We start from the raw sequence: 20,181 nt of genomic DNA, 5'->3' as shown, positions 1-20,181 counted from the left end.
CTGCAAATTGAAGCAGGATCTCCTTAGCTGATACAATTTTCTTCCCTTCCCTCACCCCCATTTTCTTTGCATTCTCTTTTGGTAGATTTCTTCCCTCTTTTGCATTTCTGAGGTTTGGTCCTTTAAGCCAGCCAGTATTTTGCACTCCTGCTTTAACTAATGGCAATATAATTGCACATGCATCTGATGGTAATGATGGATGTAATTAAGCACCTCCGCATCCCAGTTCCTCTGCCTATTTCTTTGCTGAACACTATCGCTTTCAGGTCAGCTCTGGCCTGCAGAAAATACCTCAAATAATGGAAATGACTGGTGGTAGCTGAGGCAGGTATCGGTGCCTGGAGGTAGATTTTAAAGACTGTAGCTAGTAGCACCATACAGGGAAACAGCTTGGCACCAGCGAAGTCCCAGATTCACCAATGCCAGCTCTTGCTAATTACAGCCTGTGCTTCTCCATCCAACCTCTGTGATGGCTGCTACCATGAGGAAAGGCTCAAGCTGCTCCGAGCCCACTTTTTAACAAGTGTTGGCCGTGGTGTTGGATGCAGCCCGCTCTGGAGAGAGGTGGAGAGCCCATAGGGAAGAGGTCGGGAGCAAGCCACATGGCTTGCATCGGGGAATGGCACATCTTGAACCCTTCATAGGAAAGTTACAGCGTAAGGAAGGAAGTGCTTTGTTCATCTTATTGCTGGAGTCATCTACGCACCGCAAGGAGAAGCGACACCGTCCCCAGCCTGCTGGAAAGCAGCCCTGCCACTGCCCCGGCTCTCGGCTGAAGCCCGGCTGGGGACGAGCGGGTGAGAACCCCGCAACCCCGGGATCGGATTGCAGCTGGCTCCTCCTCCGGAGCCTGCAGGGAGGGAAGCAGAGGCGGGGAGCTGGAGCCAGCAACTTCGCGCTGCCTACCTGCACCCTGCCAGCCGGGCTGGGGACCGCGCTGCGCGCCGGCATCCTCCCAGCCCGCATCCCATGGGGGGTGCGTCTCCCCACCGCCGCCCGCCTCCGGCCCGGCATGGAGAGCCTCAGCAACAGCCTGAAGAAGAAAGCCACGGAGCAGCACTACAGGGCTGAGGTGATGATTGCTGGAGAGCAGCTGAGGTAGGAGGTGATGGGGCCCTCCTCCAGGCTGGGGCAGGGCTGGGCCCTGGGTTAGCTCCTGGGGCTCTGGGCTTGCACGCTGCTAGCAGGAGGGTCAAAGCTTTATCCTTGAGCAAGCACTTCCCCCCCAGGTGCTAGCGTCTCCCCCTCCCTGGTATCTGCTGATCCTTCCCTCACCCACCAAACCAGTGGTGGACCAGGTCCTTTCCTGTGTTGCTTGGTCCTGCTGCTCCTCTCTGGGCATCTCCTGCCTTCCACCTCCAGATGCCAGGGGACGGGCAGGTGGTTTTAGATGGCAACAGTGGTTTTCTAATCCCTTTGCATCCTCCCCTAAACCCAGAGCCTGATGTGGTGGCACTGAGCAGCCTACCAAAGGTCCCTGGTCCCTGTTCCAGGGCTGGATGGGGACAGCGCTGTCTCCAGGGCGTTCAGGCTGTCAGGGGTGACTTGAGAGATCCTCCCATCATAGGTGCCATGCACCTGAATTGTTTTGCACAGCAATATGTAGGGTCTTCCCTCTCTTGAAAGTCACTTTTGGGAACTTCTGCTGGTTTGTAGCCCTAGTTCTTGAGCAACTTCTGAGTTTGTGTTTTTTTCTTCTGAAGACGGAAATGCATTCTCCTATGCAAGAAAACCTGTGTGGCTGAGAAAATGTGTTCATTGTGTATCTGGGGTCAGAACCCTCCCCCTTGTAGGCTTCTCTAGCTCTTGAGCAGTTTCCTTGTTTGGATCTGGAGCTGTTCTGTTTTGTTTTGAAATGTGGGTGGAAATTAGGAAATATATCCTTGAATAATGTAAAGACCCCAGAGCCCAAGTGTGCTAGCATCAGATTCCTAAAATTAGCCCTGTGTTGCTATGTTGTCCATTCTCAATGAGTCACATTAACCTTAGTTTATTATTTGTACTGTATCAAAGATGATAACTTCCAACTAGGGATTAATGCCCCATCTTGAAATCAGAGCCAATGTCCAAAGTGGCTGGATTTTAAATATGTAGTGATGGTTAGCCACACTTCCAGTCTGTTGTCTTTCAGAAATATTACTGTCCTAGCTCCAGAAACTAAATCTTTTTCTTAGGTTGTGACTGGGAGAGCCGCTGTTGGAGGTGGAGGCTGCATCACCCTTTCTGCCTTTGCGGTGTTTGCAGCCCATGTTGTAAGCAGGGCTTTAAAAATGAGCTTAACTTTCTTACAGGGAAAAGCAGCAGCTGATCTAAAAGTGACTTGCCTCATTTCAATATCTCAGTGCAAGAGACATAAAGTTATGACTTTTTCCATCCCATGGGCAGGGCTGGCTTATTCATATTTATATTTCCAGTATTTTACTCCTCTGGAGTGACTGAGGTTTAGAATGGGTCCTATAGACTTGGCCAAAGGAGGAGGTCAGGCGTGCAGAGAGGAAGTAAAATAATCAAGATGCGTTAAACTGATCAGTGCGCATGTGAGGGGAATGATGTGGCTTCCTCGTGCCTTTTGCAGGACAGGAGCATATCTGATCCTGGAACATTTGGCGATTGTGACTAAGGAGGAGAAGGATATAATAAATCTGTTTGTGAACAGAGCTCTTGCTAGTTCTTATAAGCAAGGTGAAGGCACAGTACAAGTGTTACACTCCTCTGAAAGCCAATAATACCAACTCATTTTTTCCTTCCAACATTTGTCTGGAAACTTCACTCCTTACTGTCACTGTGAATGTACCCTGAGCCTTTAAAGAGCCTGAAGGGAGTCCAAGTTTGTGCAGGGAGGGAATATCTTTCCATTAGTGTGACCGGAATAAAGTTGAATAGAAAACTCAATGTATACGTACTTTTAGGGCACCCATCTTTCTTCCTCCCCCAGTATAGCTGGAGTGCCTTGGAGTTTCCTGGCTAGGGAGCTCCCAAAATCTGAGTTTTCAGACCAAGCCCATCGCAGCAGGTTGTAATCTTGAACCGCTTGCTCCCGTGCAGTTTGCTACCCCAGGGTGAACCTGATGCAGGTTATCTCCGCTGGAAGGGGCGATAGGAGGGGTAGGAAGCACGTATGAGTGGAGAGACAAGGTGAGAGCTCTCGCCTTGGTGGCTGGCATATGCTAAAACCACCATGCTGGGAGACACGGTGCTGTTTTGCAAACACTGCCGTGCAGGGAGCAGACCCGATCCGCCTTTGGGCAGCCTTGACTGCTTCACGCCCCTGACCTGCTCTTGAAACGCTCGAGCTCTTTGTTGCATGGAGAAGAGTGGGTGGATTTCATCCGGCACGACTGCTGTCTTCTTCAGCTGTGTTTTGTGGGTGACGGGTCTAAATGCCAAGGAAGGACCCCAGAGCACCCAGTGCTCACAGTGATGGAGGGGTGGGTCCTTTCGCTGGTGGCTTGGCTCAGAGCAGTCACATCCTTCTGCTTTGGTCTGGGCAGGAGCCTGTTCCCAGTGCAGAAAGACTGCAAGGAGCTGCTGGCTAGCACGGGGTGTAAAACCCAGGGAGGAGGGTGAAGAGATGGGCACCAACCTGCAGCTGGGCTCCTGCTTGCCCTGCAGCTCGTCTGGCTGAAAGGAGAATTGAGTGATGCAGAGTAGAGCATGCTGCTCGAGTCTGCCTCTTGTATTTTGGGGATCTCACAGCCTGGCAGGTAAGGAATTAGTGATGTGAATCTTCCTGGGACCTGGATGCCCAACAGGTAGCACTGGGGAAACTGAGGCAGAGAGGCTGGATGATGTCTCAGGCAACAGCAGATGGGGCAGGGCTAAATATCCACATTGTCCTCCCTTGCTCTCCCCCAGGTAAGGAATAAAGAAGCATGTAAAGGAGCCTCACGGTCTGCCCTGACTCTGTAAACCTCAATCAGCAAATAACGCTGTTGTATCTACATAAAATCTCAAATATTTGTTTCTCCCTCTTCTCTGCTTCCTGCCCTGCCTCCCCGCTATTGTATTTAATCAAACAAACCTTTGCTCCATCTTTACAGTTCTTTGGCTTCCTAGCAAGTTTGCAAATCCCTCTGAGTGTGGTTTGGCCACAGGGATGAGTCTGTTCAGTGTCAAGATGCGTTTCCCAGCCAGAAATAGCTGCACAAGTGAGGGGTGAGGGAATGCGTCGAGGGGATGGCTGGGAACAAAACGGATCCTAAAGGAACCGAGGGGAGAGTGGATGCTGTGCTTTGGGCTGTCTGTCTGCCAGGGTCCCTTTGGTCCCACAGGGATGCTGCTTTTTAGTCCATGGAGGGGGAAGAGGAGTTTTGGGTCTTGAGTCTCTCCCCATCAAAAAGACAAAGATCATAATTTCCACTGATATTTTGGTCTTGGGTTTGAGAGGACTGCTGTCTCAGGCTTGTTCCTCACATCTCCTGCAGTTGGTCTTTTGTTTCAGACATACAAACTTGCATGAAAAATCACTCTAGTTTTACTGGCCATTGTGTGTTGCTGGGTGGGCCGTTGTGTGCTGTAAAAGAAGCCCAATTAGTCATTTCTAATTGCAACAAATGGCTTATCTGCACAGAGATATTCTGGAACAGGTACTGCGCTTTGAATTCACACCCTGCTGTAATCTGAGTCTCTCAAGTTTAGACAAGCCCTTGTACGCTGTCTCTTCTGGTTATTCCTCATGGTCAAGTGAACCAGCTGTTCTCTAATAACTCTGTTAAGCTGCATTAATCACTCTTAAATGTAAAATATACTTGATAATTTTTATGTCTTGGACATAAAAAGTGAGAGGAGAAGGAAGGTCTTTTCCTATGAAGAACAAAATCGTGATTTCAACCACTGTCCAAAATTTTCAATGGTATGGAGTGTTTTATTTGAGCAATCAAATTGAGATGCTGTTAAACAACGTGCTCATACTTTAATGCTCTGGAAATTTGGCTCACTTAAAGGTGTGTAGCTGAACATGCCAAAATTGGTATTCCTGGCCAAAAATCTTGGGTCCACAGAAGGTTTGGTGGTTCTCTGTTGAACTTGGATCTCTTGAAGTGGGGATGTCTTTCTGGGGGAATCGTGGGACACTGCTTGATGCGGTGATCACCAGGTGAATGTCTCCGAGCTACCTCATTCAAAAGATGAGACTTCATGATCAGAATGACCTTAAAAAGCCTATTATTAAATTTTCAGCACTGGTGAAAGTGAGGACGGAGAAGTAGACTTTCGCTTGCTTGGATTTCTTTTTAAGTCCCTTTTTCCTATATGTACATTTAAGTACAAGCAGGAAAGTAAAACATCCCTGTACCACTTTAGCTAGGCTGGCACGGGCGTGCAGAGCTCTCCCCTCTCCCCCAGAATGTACTGGTGCTTTTGCAGACTGGGAGTGTAGCAAACTGGGTTTTGCTCAGCCTGTTTGCAATGTGTCTCTCCAGCAGCTATTTTGCAGATGTGGTGTTGTGGCTGTTGCTGCCTTTTGCTGAGCACTTTGTTTGGTGGATGCTTTTGTTTTGGGGTTTGTTCATGGGGTTTTGTTTATCCTTTAGGTGACGTGTCTTTCCAGGGCCATTCGTTTGTACTTAACTGCTTCTGGAATGGGAACCAGCGTTAATATCCTTGAAAGATCCACCTTGGCGTTTGAGATGCTCAAGGTCTGTTTACATGGGTAGGAGGTGATGGAGAGCGGCCCCAGGGAGACGTTCCCACTCCACGCAGGCACGTGTGAGTTCTTGGTGCAGAATAGCTATTGCTTTGGGGATTGCTCTGGCTGTGCAGCTACGATACGGTAAAAAGTAGCACCTTTTCCAACACCAGAAAGCCCTTTGCTGCAGCAAATGCCCCAGACTCAGAATGTGTCCTAAAATCACGTGAAATACGAACACACAGAAGTGGTGAAGAGAAGAGCTCCTTGGGTTACTCTCCAGCAGTGGACATCCCTAACACTGCTGGGAAAACGCTGGCCTGCCAGAGGAGCAGAGAAGCTGTGTTTGTAAGGGAATTACAAACATCTAGGGAGTCAAGAGTTTGTTTTGGTTGGTTGTTTTTTTCCTTATTTCCACTGCTGCGGATCTGCCTTTCACCAAGGTTACACAGGATGAATAATGATTCTTTGTAGTGACCTTGACAAAGAAGCAGTTTGGTTACCCTAGGCAGCCAACCCAAAGCAAATGCATGTGAAAACTGTGAAAGCAGTGCACCGGCTGCCAGGTGAGGAGGGTTTCATGAGTTCACTCTCATGTTCCAACAAGCATTTTATCCTTGTGTTAATTACCTTTTCTCCTTCCCCCCCCCCCCCTCCATTTTAAAGAAGTAATATGTATGTGGGGTAGGTTTTGTCATCTAGAGAACTCATAATTACACATCTTTCCCTGACTTTGTCTGGAAGCACGATTATAAAGCACTCATGGTCTCACTGGCCTTGTTTTTGCAACATCGTACATCGACTGGTTTACAGAGGGTGTCAGCTGAGCTGTTTGAAGACGCAGTTGGTGTTATGTCTTTCTGTGTCTGAAGGACAGGATTGGTCTCCTCTTAGTTGATGGGAAACAGTAAACAAGGAAAGTGAAAAGATCACAAGACACTCGAGCTGTGTGTCTTCTGCTGCCCTGGGTCTGCAGGCAAGAGGACAAACTCTTCACAAGCATAAAAAAAAAAAAAGGTTCCAGGACACTGCTGCTTCAGAGGTGCTTAAAATACCATTTAATTCCTGTCCTGACAATTGTTCCCAATACAGTAGTTTCAGAATAAGCGTATTTTTCATTTTTTTTAAAATCCTAGGTTTTAGTAGTATAGTTTGCTGAAAATCTTTTTTCTTTTTTTTGTTTCCCCACTACGAGATCTGTACGTTTTCTGCAGTATTCTGAAACATGATAAAAAAAAGACATATGGGGGAAATAATATTCTCCCAACCAGTTTCTATTCAGGCCTTGTGTGATTATGGTCTACGTGTTATTGTGCATAAAGATACATGTGCGTGTGTGTGTATATATATATACAGTCTTTATAGACTCCTGCAGACTCCTGATAGCCCTAGAGTACTCTTGGTTAAACATTTCTTATCTCTACCAAACACGCCTCTAAAGTGGCATCCTACTTGCTGATTACTAAGGAAAAGAAAGCATATAAAAAAATGACTGCTTGTCTTCTCACGTAGCTGGGGGATGTCGGGGTGGGGATCCTCTCTGTTTGCAGTTGCTGCCACCTGTGTCTGCATTTTGACAGTGACCATGAAATAAAGGAAGGAAAAAGCTAAAAATTGTAAAAATAGGCAGCTGTCTGTTGTAGGGTGGACTGTTCTCTTCAGGTAAAATCCGTATGCAGAATGGCTGCTGGTCACTAGGCGGAATGAGCCTTCCAGGTAAAGAGACTAAAATACTGGATATAGACTTCAGTGTTTGAGGGAGTCAAAGGCAAGACCCAGAGCTGGTCCTGCATGAATCTTTGGGTTTGTGTTTTAGTTACCAGGAAAGTCTGAAAATATCTGTTAAGAATTATGTTGGCTCATAGTAACCTCAGCATTAATTACAACAATCAGTTACTAATTCTTCATACAACAGGTTTTATCCTAAGACTTTGAGACCCTAGTATTTGTAAATCCTACAATATAGGATAATCCATTATTATCTGATAGATTTTTAGGATATTTAAAACTTCTTGTATGGTGCCTGAAACTGTTGCCCAACGTGATGTGGTGTACACATAACTTTCTTCAAAAAAACCCAAAAGAACTTGAGGCATTAAATAAAGAAATGCTGTAGTGATTAATGCATTTGTAAAATATACTGGCCTGGGGCAAAACTGTGAATTGAAATGAATAATTTGAAAACAGAAACATCCTTGAGTTACAGAGGAGATATTAATTAAACATCTCTCCTCTGAGTCTGCTGCATGCAGTGGGTGTTTTCCAGGGTTAGTATTTTTGGGAACAGTCATGACTATAGGGCAAAAGTTCGGCTCCTGGACAGATCTCCTGCCAAGCTGGGCTGGCTTTGGCGTGAACACATAAGATCTCTGTGCCTTGTGGCTTGCTCAGTCGTTAAGGTCCTTTTACAAGCCAAAGCCACGCTCAGCTGAGTAATCTTCACTCATATATATCTTTCCGTCAGAGTCACACACTAGCCATAACATCAGGGTTTTCAGGGCAGGATGCTTGTTGTTCTGCTAAACTCTGCCCCAGTCCATCCCAGTTTGAACCAGGAAATGTCAAGGCTGTTGTCCATTGCTGCTGTGTTTTACTGGGTCCGTGGATTAGTGGGTAGTGCATTGGATCCACCTGGCACTCGTCTTAGACACATACAGAAGAAACGAGTGCTCCCATTACTGCTCCCACCCTGCGCTATGACTAAGACCTTGTCCTGGGGGCAGCTATGTTTCTGCTTTCATGGTTATGGGGAAGAAGAACTAGACACAGAATCATGCCAAGATGACAAATATATGTACTGGGGTTTTTTTATTTTTCCTGTGTTTTGGCCCTTCTTCACAAGCTTCAGGTAGCTGCTGTGTATTTTTTAGAGGCTTGCTTAGAGCCAAAAAGACATGTATGGTTCAGACTAAGCCTGGTGCAGGCAATTATATAAGCTGCATAGTGACAGAAGGAGAAAAGAGGATGATGAAGAGAGACTTCTTGGGATTGACTGATGCAGCCTTGGAAAGCCAGGAAAGTTGGTTTAATTTATGTTACTGGGTGCTTGCCATAAGTCCCAAATCATCAGTGGGTTCTCCAGGCTGGGCAGACACTGGGCTATTAGACCCAGATTCCTCTGTAACACCAGCTATGCTCAACAGCTGCCTTTCTCTCTAGGCTTCGCCTTCATGACGGGAAGCTCATTAAAGACAGACGTTACCACCTCCGAACATATCCAAACTGCTTCGTGGCGAAGGAGCTCACGGACTGGCTGATTGACCACAAAGAAGCACCAGACCGAGAGACGGGCATCCGCCTCATGCAGAAGCTAATGGACCATTACATCATCCATCACGGTGTGTGGGTTTCTCTGCTGCCCGCTGAGTCTCCCCGGGGAGGTGGCTGTGTATCTGGTCACCACGTGTGTCCATCAGCCCAGGATGTGGAACTGTGGTCAGGTCCATGTTCACAACCTTCCTATGGGTGAGGGGTCCTGGAGAAGCTGGGAGATGATGGGCAGGCGTGAGGCTGTATGGGGTTGGATCTGGGTGAAGTTCCAGTGCTTTGTGGGATGTGCCAGTTCCCTGCCCTACAGAAAAGGGACTGGGGCTGTGTGCTGGTAAAACAGCACCTGAAGTGGCTCTTGAAAATGAGTTCAGTAATGCCTGACCTGTATTGCCCTACAGCAATTGCACCAGCAGCCAGTGGTGGATATTTTTACAGAAGCTGGTCTAGCTCATGTTTGTGTCATGCAGAAGTGGAAGCTGAATTATAATACACACTTCACAGTGTGTATTTCTGCAGGAAAGTTCATTTTTTACTGTAGGAGCCCAGTGTTCCTCAGTTTCCCCATCCATGCTGGGATGGGACAAGTAGGTGTGCAGAGTCAATGCCACTCAGAGCAAAGAGTCATCTGGTACCTGTAATCCTCAGGCTCAAGTAATCCTGTAGGAATGCCTCCCTTGGGAATTAAGGGTGTGATGCCATTTCAAAGGCTTGCCTGTGGAACCTGTTAAAAGGAAAAAGACAAAAAAAAAAAAAAAAGGAAAAAGGAAGGGGGGGAAAAAGCAAAGAAGCAGATTGGTGCTCAAGCCCAGCTCTCAGTATTCAGGCTTTGTTCTTTTTAAAAATTTTTTTGAACTTTCAGCAGTTTTGGATTAACTCAGATCACGTGCTGTGGTCTGTGCCTGTCCCTGAGCTGCAGAGCAATGCCCAGGGTCCAGCCCTTGGTCCCAATATAACAGCGGGAAACAAGTGCTTCGTGTTAGCGAAGAGCTGTTTCTCTCTGTGTGATTTTCAGGCCCAATCAGGAACAAAAGTCCTGGATTTTCAAACAGGCCTGGGAGACCACTGCCCTCGGTGGGCAGGGTTGCGTCTGAGCTGCCGACTCATGGCTGAGCTCTCCTGCACCCAAGTCTTTGGGACATGAGATACGGTAACCTGGAGTTTGGGGGTCACGAGAGGATGCAGCTGAGGAGACACAGAGGCTGATGACAACCCTACCAAATCCAGCCCTCTCTTCCCCCTCTTCTCTAGGCTCCAGAAATAGCTGCCTTTGACCACTGCAATGCAAACACTCTCGGTTTCCATCTGCTGCTTGCTGAGGTTAACGCCCTTTACGTTAAGCTGCCTTGAATAAAAATAAACTCTGCTGCTGTGCTTTATCACAAAAGCATAAAGCTGAAGCAGTGAGTTCTCAGTTAACCATTAACACTTAAAACTGATTATTTTTCCATCTCTCCAGCTGACAGTTTCAAATAAATCCATTAGTTAATTAAACCTGTGCAGCGCTGGGTACCAGTGCTGTTTTGATTGCTTATTGCAGACCTGTCCCTCCTGCTTCTGTGATAATTCCTGGCAGGACACAGAAGTTGACTTTCCAACTTGCCTTATGACCATTAATTTTCGTTAGTCCTATGGAAACAGGGCTGCCTGTTAACCGCAGCACTGTGCTAAGTGCTTTGCAATTGGCTGTCTAAACTGTTTACCTTCTTCTCCGCTGGGATCCAGAAGATGATAATTATCTCATGAAGATCGTTGTCTGTGCTGCCTCTTAATGGTCTGATGTGGTTTGAGCTGTTATTCTATTACATGCTGGAAACACGTTGAAATTGGTCTTCAAATAGCAAAAATGCTTTGGTTTTCTGCGGGCGCAGCCCTGTAAAGTTTTACGTTCAATTCCTGATTGCAAAGATATCTGAATTATTGCTCCTTGGAGTTGTTAAGATGAAACTTTCACCTTTTAAGACAACCTTCTTGTCCTGCCTTTTTGCTTGATGAGTCATGGGCTTTAGTGTCCTGATTTCACACCAAGACTGCTGCTCAGGAGAAATGATCAGCTCCAGATATTCTGACAGTTTTCAGCATTTTGCTGCTCACCAAAAGGGGAATGAAGTTTTCCACTCTGCTCAGAAGAATGAACAAGTGTTAAAATTTTCATAAGAAGTATCTTATGTCTTTTGAATTTCACTCTAGTGGATGACATTACTTTAGTGAGGAAATCTTTGTGGGTTTTTTCCCCTTTGACTAATTTTATTTGTTTTCCGGGCACGTTCTTTACTCTGTTTTTTTTCTCTACTGAAGTTTCCCCTTCTGGCTTCAGACAGGTGAACCTGAAAAAAGGTGGCTGACTGATTTGAGAGCTGGACTGTGATTTTTTTGTGGTTTTGGTTTTTTTCTTGTTGTCTTGTTTTTTTGAGTTGTAGTCTACAAATCTGTTGCAGGCAAATTTATTTCAAAGCTGAATCCTAAATATTTACCTGCTAAATGTTGTGTGCACTTAACAGCCGTGCATTTGCAGACTTGTGTGCTCATCCCCAAGATAAATATGAAACTGAGGCTTTTCATATCAATTGGATTATTCCAGTTGCATGCACCTAGCTTTGAAGAAAAGTTTCTCTTGAGGTCGGTTTGCCATGCAAATGAGTTGAGCAGGGTTGGCACAAAATGTTGTGGAAATGTTGGTGTCATTCTATATTTTAGCTTACAAGTATTTTTGACAGGGACAGAGGTGATTTAATGGGGTTTGGATGCAGTGGGAGGGGGTTCTTCCTGTCCTCCAAGTCTGCTTACACATGGCAGTAGCTTTCTAAAAAAGCTGGTTGAGACAATTCTGTTTGTTTTCTTTTAGTCTAAACCAAAACATCAACTTTTTTTTTTTTTAAATTGAAACAAAAAACCCCCAAAAAAGCAACAAAAAGCCCAAACAAAAACAAACCAAAAACTTCTGAGTTTGTTCTAATGAACATTTTAGTGCCTGGATCAAAATGCAGACTCAAACTCAGGCTTTCCCAAGTTCTGCTCAGTGGGACTGACCTCTCCCACGGGCTGCAGGCATTTGTAAGCACCTAATCTGGGGACCGAAGGCTCGGATGCTGGTTGCTGCATGGTATGAGGGGCATAGAGAAGGACATCGCATGCAACCGCCATAGCTTTTAACCTGGAGATAACACCCTGCTGAGACTGTGCTCTGCGCAGCTCTGTCTGTCCCTTACAGCCTGACACACGCCTGCAGCACTGACGTCCCCGCTCTGAACTCCTTTCAGTCTGCGACGAGCACTCGGACTACAAGGATGCCAAGCTGCTGTACCGCTTCCGCAAGGATGATGGGACCTTCCCGCTCAGTAAAGACGTGAAAGTGTTCATGAGAGGGCAGAGTCTTTATGAGAAGTACGTGAGTTCTTCCCCTGCAAAATAACTCTCGGCAAGGGGCGTTGCGAGTGCAGTCTGCTGGCTGCGCTTGCTGATGGTGCTCTACAGCTTGGAGCCACAGCTACAGCTGCTTTCCTCTTCCTCCTCTGTACCCTGGGCTGTAGCACTGGGAAATGCTGTTTCCTGAGCCCTGCAGGACAACTGGCCTCTTTGGGGCTGGGACAGGAGCCGTACTCTGAACTCATGGATGCTTTCAAGGGCTCCAACCCAAGTGCAGGTTCTGGGATCTGGTACAGGGAAGTGCTGGGGTCCCGTCTGCAGTTTGAATGCTCCTGGGATAGGCACGTCCAGTGGCCATTCCCAGCCTCCCTGGGTGAGCTGCTTCCACCAGCACTATTAGGACTTATGTCCCATCAAAATCAGCAGGGTACAGGATTTCAAGGCCCTCATGGTCCTGGACCCTGCACCTTGCTTAACCTGTTTGCAAAATTTGTACTGGAAAAACTAACTCTCAGACAGTAATGAAAACTCCAAGTGTTTAGTTTTCTTTGTGTTGAATGTTTCTGGTTCTAAACCCAAGCCATCTTCCCAGGCACCTCACGAATCCTTTTGTTAGACTGGGCTCAATCACAGACCACCCTCTGGACCTGTTTCCTTTAACAGCCTCTTCACATCATCTCCGTCCTCAAACCCTGGCAATCAGATTCACAAACTGGCACTGAGGGAGAAGTCCTTCAGCCAGGGGGGCGGTGATTTCAGGTGTCTCCCTGCCCCTCTGGCAGACGTGCACCCCTTCTGCTTTGCTTTTGCTCAGCCGTGGGACCGGGAGAGCAGCGAGCGCGTCTCATGGCTGAGCCCGCTGCACCCTCTCGTGGAGACACTGGATTCAGCTCTCACATACGCTGCAAACTGAATATGTGTTTACTGAAACACACCTTCTCCACCAATTCGGACTATGCCATTTGTTGCACACATTCGGTTGCTTGCTTGGCTTTCCCCTGCAGTCTTTAGCTGAGGTCGCAACTGAACTGGTTTTGTTGAAGCTGCTTCCTCCGCCGTGATGAAGATTTACAAAGCTGCCTGACTGCAGCTCTGCGTTTCTCCCTCCCTTCCCACTGCTCCCAGGCAGCAATGTTTGGCTGTAATGCTTTGCCCGCTTCTCTTGGCCTTGCTTCAGCTGGCTGCAGCTCCAGCGTGGGATGGCAGGGCTGTACAGCTTGTCCCACCTCTGTGCCAGGCTGGTAAGCGTGGAAGAGTCAATTCTGAAGGTGAGAGAGGAGAACTCAGTGAAGTATCAGAGGGCTTTCCTGGGCTGCGAGATGATCGACTGGCTTGTTCAGGAGGGAGAAGTGGAGAACCGAAAGGAAGCGGTGGAGCTGGGACGGGCGCTGCTGGAACACGGGATCATTCAGCATGGTGAGCGAGGGTCCAGCTGGAGCCAGGATGGAAAGCAAGAGATGAGCGTAGTTGTCAAGGCTGTGCTAGGAACAAATCCCCATTCATGTCATGCAACAAGTGCTGGTCAAGTGCCCACTTGGAGATGGCAATAGGGCCTTTTAGTTCTATGTTTGGAGCTGGTGACCTTTGAAATCGGAGCAATCTTCCACCACCCACAAAGGCTTTGAGTTGAAATCTGAGCTATCGCTCTTCAGTTCTTCAAAGCCTCCGGCCACAGGACTGGGATCCACCCCTGGGGTTTGAGCGCTGGGTTGTGAGGATGATGTTCATCTCCGCTTGGCTGGAGATCATAAACATGTGCAGGAATTAACCTTTGATTCAGAAGGCAGGGAGTCCTCTGAGTGTCTTGGGACAGGGGCAGGTAGAGGGCTGTGACTTGATGGTGCACCCCTGAGAAATGGCATCTCCTGGGGAGGTGACCCTGCTGTTCCTCCTTCCCCGCAAGCAGCGTTCTCAAACAGTCAGAAAAACTGCAATAGAACAGAGAGGCATTAAAAGCAATTCATCTGGATCCCTCAGTATAGTTACTACATATTTTTCCGCACCCCCTCAGCCTCTCCCTCCTCCCCTGTTCTCTCCTAGTCTCCAATAGGCATCACTTCTTTGACAGTGACATCCTCTACCAATTCTGGATCAACTTTCGACGGAGGCGTCGTCTCACAGAGTTACTCAACGAGAACTCTTCTCGTGCCCTGTCCGAGAGTCCAGACAGCCCCTTCTGTCTTCGCAAGCTCAACCCGGATCCAGGCAACACCAGCTTTCTCTCTGGTAACTGTGGGTGTGTTTGTGGAGGGGTGTGAAAGCAAGGATTGCATTGCCAGAGCTGAGGGTATTGCTCCAGCAGAGTGTGGGGTGTTCCTCCAGGCAACCTCTGAAGCGACCACCCATCCCACTGGTTTGTGGTGGATGTCATGATGCAGTGGCAGCCTCTATTACAGCTCCCCATCACAGAAAATAACTCAGTTTACCATCAACTCAGCTCCTGATCTTTCTTTGAAGCCGGTTTTATTCTTGCTAAGCTCAAATGCCATCTTCAGTGCATGCTTACCTGTCAGCTGTGAGTCAGGCTGGTGGGGTAAGTTTGTTATTGTTCCTTCCTTGGGTAATTGTTATTTCTGCCTCTTTCAGTCCAGACCAACAAGGAGATCAAAATTGTCTCAGCAGTTCGAAGGAGCAGCATCACTTCCCTTGCTGGAAACTCCAACCCCTACTTCAGCACTACTCCGACGTTGGTATTTCCTCCTGTGGCTGAGTGCAACCCCAAATCAGGTCTGAGCTTCTGCATCACCCTGTCGTTGCACAGGATGCTTCTCTTCCTTCGGAGCACAGGCTAGCTCAAGCCTCAGGTCCAAACCCATCCACCATCAGCTTGGTGACTTGCAAGAGGAGAGGGTCAGCCTCACCTCTGAGTCTTGATTTGAAAAGTTGTAAGAGTGTTTTGAAAAACATTGAGATGAATGTGAAGTTTTCTGTGTGCAGTAACTGTCGCTAGTTCTAACATCTGTTCTCCAGCCAGTGGTAATCCCCAGGCTGCTCCATTATGCACTTTACTGTATGAAACCCTTGATATTGATAGGATCTGTCACCTTCTGCTCTAGTGTTAAAGAGACCCGTCACCAATGAAGAGCTCCTGTCCCCCGGGGCCCCCTACATCAAGAAAACGCTAACTGTAAGTGACCGTGGCGAATGGTATTGCTAATCCAACAGTATTGAGCCCTCTGACTGCTCTTTGATAGCTTTCTGTCTGCTGCTCTGACCTCTGTATGTTGAAACTTTGATTGCATGTCACATCATCATGGCTCTTTCTTGGTGAGTCTCAGTGGGTCAATGTCTGCAGATATTCTTGTGAGTGAAAAAGCGTGCAGCCTCTGCTTTTGTTTAATGTATATCAAAGTGGTAGATCAGGAAAGAATGCTTCCTGGACAGAAAAACTCCCATTTATGTTTCATCCAGCTCCATACAAACTATTGGATCAGTCAAGTCTTGTGACAGTTAAAACTTTGACACTCATCCTCTGCCACACAGGTATCTCCTCTATGCGTGGCTTTATGCATCTTTCAGGTTTCTGCTGTAGATCAGATATGTTGATAAGATCCATCAGCACCTGACGGAGCAGCGCTGAACGGGGAGCATCCGAGGGCCACTCTTGCCTTTCTTATGATGGGCTTTTTTCATGGACAAAATAAATGCACTGCAAAATCTCCAGGATGCTGCAGACAACCTGAGTTTTGGGCTTTTGCTTTTCTAATTATTTCTAAAGCTGTAGGACCAGTCAAGGCAAGGCTGGTGGGTGCTGGATGTGAATGTTGCAAGACAGTTCCTGCCCTGTGGATCCTACCGTGCTTGTTTATTTTTGTGTAAAACTTCCTAGCCCTTTCCTGCCCACCTTTGAAAGGGGGAATCTCACAGTGGCCAGTTTGAAGCGTGAGGGGGGTCTTGCCATACTGGTTTGACACAAGTGGGGTTACAGAGGAGCTGTGGATCAGGTTCCCAGATTAACTGTGCTGAAGAAATTGGTGGGAAGGATCAAAAAAAAAAAATAAAGCTGGTGATTAGTGTGACATGTATGAGGACGTGCTGTTTGTTCTCCTCCTGAATGCTCTTGCCCTGCCCTTCAACTCTGCCAGCCTGGGCCTTTCATGGCTCATTTCCTTCTGCTTAGCTGTGCAGTTGCTGTTATTTATTTATATGGGTAATGTGCAAAGTCCTTTGGGAATTCCTTTTCTCTTTTAGTCACATTGGATGGCCGCAGTATTACAGCAAACTGCTCTGTCAGACTGAGATCAGAGTGGGAAAAATTAAGAGTGGCTACTTCCACCCTGGAAATGCTCTCCTGTGCCAAGGAAAAGGCACCGTGTGCGTGCTCTGGAAATGTTCTCAACACGTTCTTGGTGCATGCCTTGCACTTCAACTTCATGCTGCCTGTGATTCACTCTTCTGCACTCACTGGCAGGGAATATTAATCAGAAAGCAGCTTTGCAGAGAGCAACTGATCTGTGGTTCTGTCTCTCACTTGGTGCACAGCCCTTTCTCTACCACCCATGACAGACTAGGATCATGAGCAGAGCTCTCCATCTCACTAGGAACTGTTGTATTTCCTCTATCCAGCCCATTCCTTGGTTTCTAAAACCCTTTTGTTCTGCTTGTAGATTGTGGGGGATGCGGTGGGCTGGGGGTTTGTGGTCCGAGGAGGAAGACCTTGCCACATCCAGGCGGTGGACCCAGGAGGACCTGCTGCTGCTGCAGGGATGAAGGTACTTCTTAGTCATGGTGACTTACCAGGAGGCAGGACTGATGCCCTGCTTGAGCTTTTTGGGTTGAACAGATGCTCTGGGGTAATCCCACCTCCTGCAGTGGAGATCAGACTGATGGAGTCGGCATGTGGAGCTCTGGCGCTGCCGTGAGAGGTAGAGGGGAGGATGCTCTGTGCAGGCGAAGGGCGCTGCGTGTGCCTGCGAGGCGACGGATTTGCCTTTCGCCAGGGCAGCACAGGGCTGTGGGCAGCTAAAACTGAAAAAACTCTGTCAAAACTAAGCTGTCCCTGTGGTAGACTTTGGAGCTGTTGAAACTGTTTGAGCTGCTAAAAACAAAGTGGAGAATTCCCAGTTCAGCTCCAATCACTGTATATAACCCCAGTGAAGCAGGGAAGGAGAGAGCTTCATCCTCGGTCACCTGCTGTCACAGGTCCTGACATGAAACGCATTTTGTGTTTCTCTGCTATTAACAATGTAGTTCTGTGTGGAACTATATTCCACGTACACGAAAGCTTAATAGCATTAGACCGATGCCTTGATTTGATTCATCAAGTAACTTCCAGTATTTCCAGCTCAGGTGAAATGAACTGAGGTCTTGAAACTCATTTTAGACCCAGGAATGTACAGGCTTTGTGTGTAGAGTTTTAGGCATGAATGAAAGCGATGTTGAGTTTCACAGTTCCCTATAAAAAACCCAGCAGCGAGGGAGTAATTTCTACAAGTTGATATAAGTCTACAGTCACATGGATATTTGAAATAATGGGATTCTTCAGAGGCAGAGTGTGACTCCTTGTTTGCTTCAGGCAGGATTGGAAGGGGATGGATGAATTTGTTTCATTTACTCAAGAGCCCAGTTAATTTCTCCTTACCTAATCTCATTTGCTACCAAATTGGTAGATGTTAATATTGTGCCTCACTTCCATCTGTGAAATGAACCACTGCTAGTAAATGAGTCTTTTTTTTCTCTGTTAGCTCACAGTCTAAATCCCTTTGGTCCCCTTTTTATGATATAGTGATTGTAGCACAGTGATTATTAGTGTAGCTTATGGAGTGGCAATGCTTTAGGGTCTGTAGGATTTTATTTCCATTGCAGCCTCTGGCTCTAGTCAGTCATGGGCAGAAGGTGCCATGAAGACATCAACTGAAAGTAACCTGCCCTTCCTCTCCTTGCAGGTGTGCCAGTTTGTTTTCTCAGTGAATGGTATGTATGTTTTGCATCTGGACTATCAGACCATCAGCAGCCTCATCATGACAGGACCACGAACTCTTGTGATGGAAGTCATGGAAGCCACTGAATGAGCAAAGGAGTCTTATCCCACCACTGTTTGGAAAGGCAGGACGCTCCACTAAGCAAGGATGGACTGTGGGGAGGGACCAAGCTTGACCTTTCACTCTGAAATGTTAGCCAGGCATTTTAATACATTTTAAAATAAAAATGTTCTAATGGATAAGTCTTGGATATTGATGGTGTTGAAATATTTGTCTCTACCTGATTTTAAGAGGGTCTCAGCTCTTGCAGCTCCTTTTGCGTGTTGGTGGGAGAGTTCAGCACACCATGAAGCCAAGCCTTAGAACAAGCCCTTCACCCAGCCAAGCTGCACGGCAGGTGGTAGAAGCTGGTAAGCAGCAAGAGGTTTGCTACCAAGCAAGCGAGTATGTCTGAGCTCCCCTGAGTTGTCTGTGCAGTCTACCGAGAACACAATGTGCTTTCCAGATGGCCCGATAAGCTGTGCCATCGACTCTGTCAAGAAAATAAGGAAATGAATACAGTGATGTATACTTCCCTGTAAAGAAAGTCTAAGGCTGCTGCTACTCTCTTGGCTTAGCCACGCTCACAGCCAGGACTGGTTGTGCTTCCCAGCTGAGTTTCTTGAAAAGGTGAGACTTCCGTGGTTGTGCTTTTTGTGCCTCCACACTCCAATAATGCTTAAATTCATTAACCATCTTCACCTCAGCATGCAGCCAGGCAGAGGTCCCAGACATCATAGGCTGCTACCAACCTAGGGAAGGGAGGCAGTGGGGGAAGGAGAGACCCTATACAGTGTCTGCCCAAAAGAGAATGTGTCATGGTCTGAGTTCGATGCTGGGAGGGAACAGAAAGGGGTGAAAGCCACCATAATCCAGCCCCCCTGGGCCCTGCTGATCCCAGGATGACTTCATTTGGAGGCAATGCAGAATATTCATATACAGACTACCCTGAAAAAGAGCTAAATATAGAATAACAGGTAATAACAAGAAACGGGGGAGGTTTCTTGCTTTCCAGTTCACAGAGCATCCTGCTCGTAATTGGCCTGCAGTGCTGTGCATACAGCAGGATGATTTGCAGCAGCAGGTCCCTCAGTGCAGCTCTCTTGCCCACCAGCCAAGTCTTAAAAAAGCCCCAAACCCTCCCAAATGGTCATTTTGAATTGTGGGAGATGACTTTCTTGGAAAATTGGTGACAGCTGTATATTAGGTATTGCATTACTGCTGGCTGCCTTTTTTTCCTTGGTATAAAGGGATATGTGCTCCCCCAGCGCTGGTGTGGAGGTAATAGGACTACTTGGAGCGCAGCGTTCCTGGAACATGGTCCAAGCAAGATGTTTGCATTGATAATCCACTGGGGTCCTTCCAGCCCCTAAATGAAACCAGACAATCTTTTAAGCCATTTGTCAATATGCTCAGAGTTGTTATTTCTAGCCATTCAGTGCACAAGCAAAACAGCATCCATCTGCCTTTTTTGCTTTTAAAATTCTGGTTTGTGTTGCTGTTCAGCGAGGGCTTGGGTGTCTGTGATGACCCCAAGGTTTAATGCATGGTGTTGACCTTGAACTAAAGTCAGACAAATCCAGGAGACCAGAGCGTGGGCACCGTGGGAAAGGTAGGCCAAAAAGCAACAACATGAACATAACCATTGGAAGCAGCTCCAGATTTTTCTGAAATAAACACAGCATAATTTTAGCTCTGGGTCTGACCTTCCCTGAAAGTGAAGTGCAGGAGATGTGCGCTCTTTCCTTTCTCACCTCCTCCTAGTTTTAAACTGTAGCAAATCTGAGTGACTACTAAAATCCAGCAGGAATTATGGGAGAGGTAATTTGTGGTATTTACGTGTAGGGCAGGGACAACCCTCTCTCCACAGGCTACCGAATGCTCCATATTTTGGTTTAGCGATATTTAAGTGCTTCCTTTTGGTGTTATCCTTTGGCTTGTATAATGTGATGCTTTTAAATA

The 20,181-nt window shown here is 47.2% G+C and overlaps 1 protein-coding gene across 2 annotated transcripts; it reads left to right on the top strand.

Annotated features, from left to right (window-relative positions):
- Positions 1-330: 330 nt before the first annotated feature.
- LOC129214017 (DEP domain-containing mTOR-interacting protein-like) lies at positions 331-18,422 on the top strand. Of its 2 annotated transcripts, none has more exons than XR_008579603.1 (9): positions 331-1,098; positions 8,786-8,964; positions 12,154-12,277; positions 13,497-13,675; positions 14,300-14,485; positions 14,846-14,986; positions 15,316-15,386; positions 16,451-16,971; positions 18,145-18,172. XR_008579603.1 is itself a non-coding variant. In XM_054844992.1 (9 exons), exons 1-9 carry the CDS (start codon positions 620-622, stop codon positions 18,268-18,270), a joined length of 1,590 nt encoding a protein of 529 aa, XP_054700967.1. In that variant the 5' UTR covers positions 331-619; the 3' UTR covers positions 18,271-18,422. The 2 variants fall into 2 exon arrangements, 1 of the variants encoding a protein (XP_054700967.1); XM_054844992.1 differs by having other exon boundaries at positions 16,867-16,971; positions 18,145-18,422.
- The last annotated feature ends 1,759 nt before the right edge of the window (positions 18,423-20,181 follow it).

This window comes from Grus americana, chromosome 17, assembly GCF_028858705.1.
Source record: "Grus americana isolate bGruAme1 chromosome 17, bGruAme1.mat, whole genome shotgun sequence".
Taxonomy (NCBI): domain Eukaryota; kingdom Metazoa; phylum Chordata; class Aves; order Gruiformes; family Gruidae; genus Grus; species Grus americana.
This window is presented reverse-complemented; position numbering and strand designations above follow the sequence as displayed.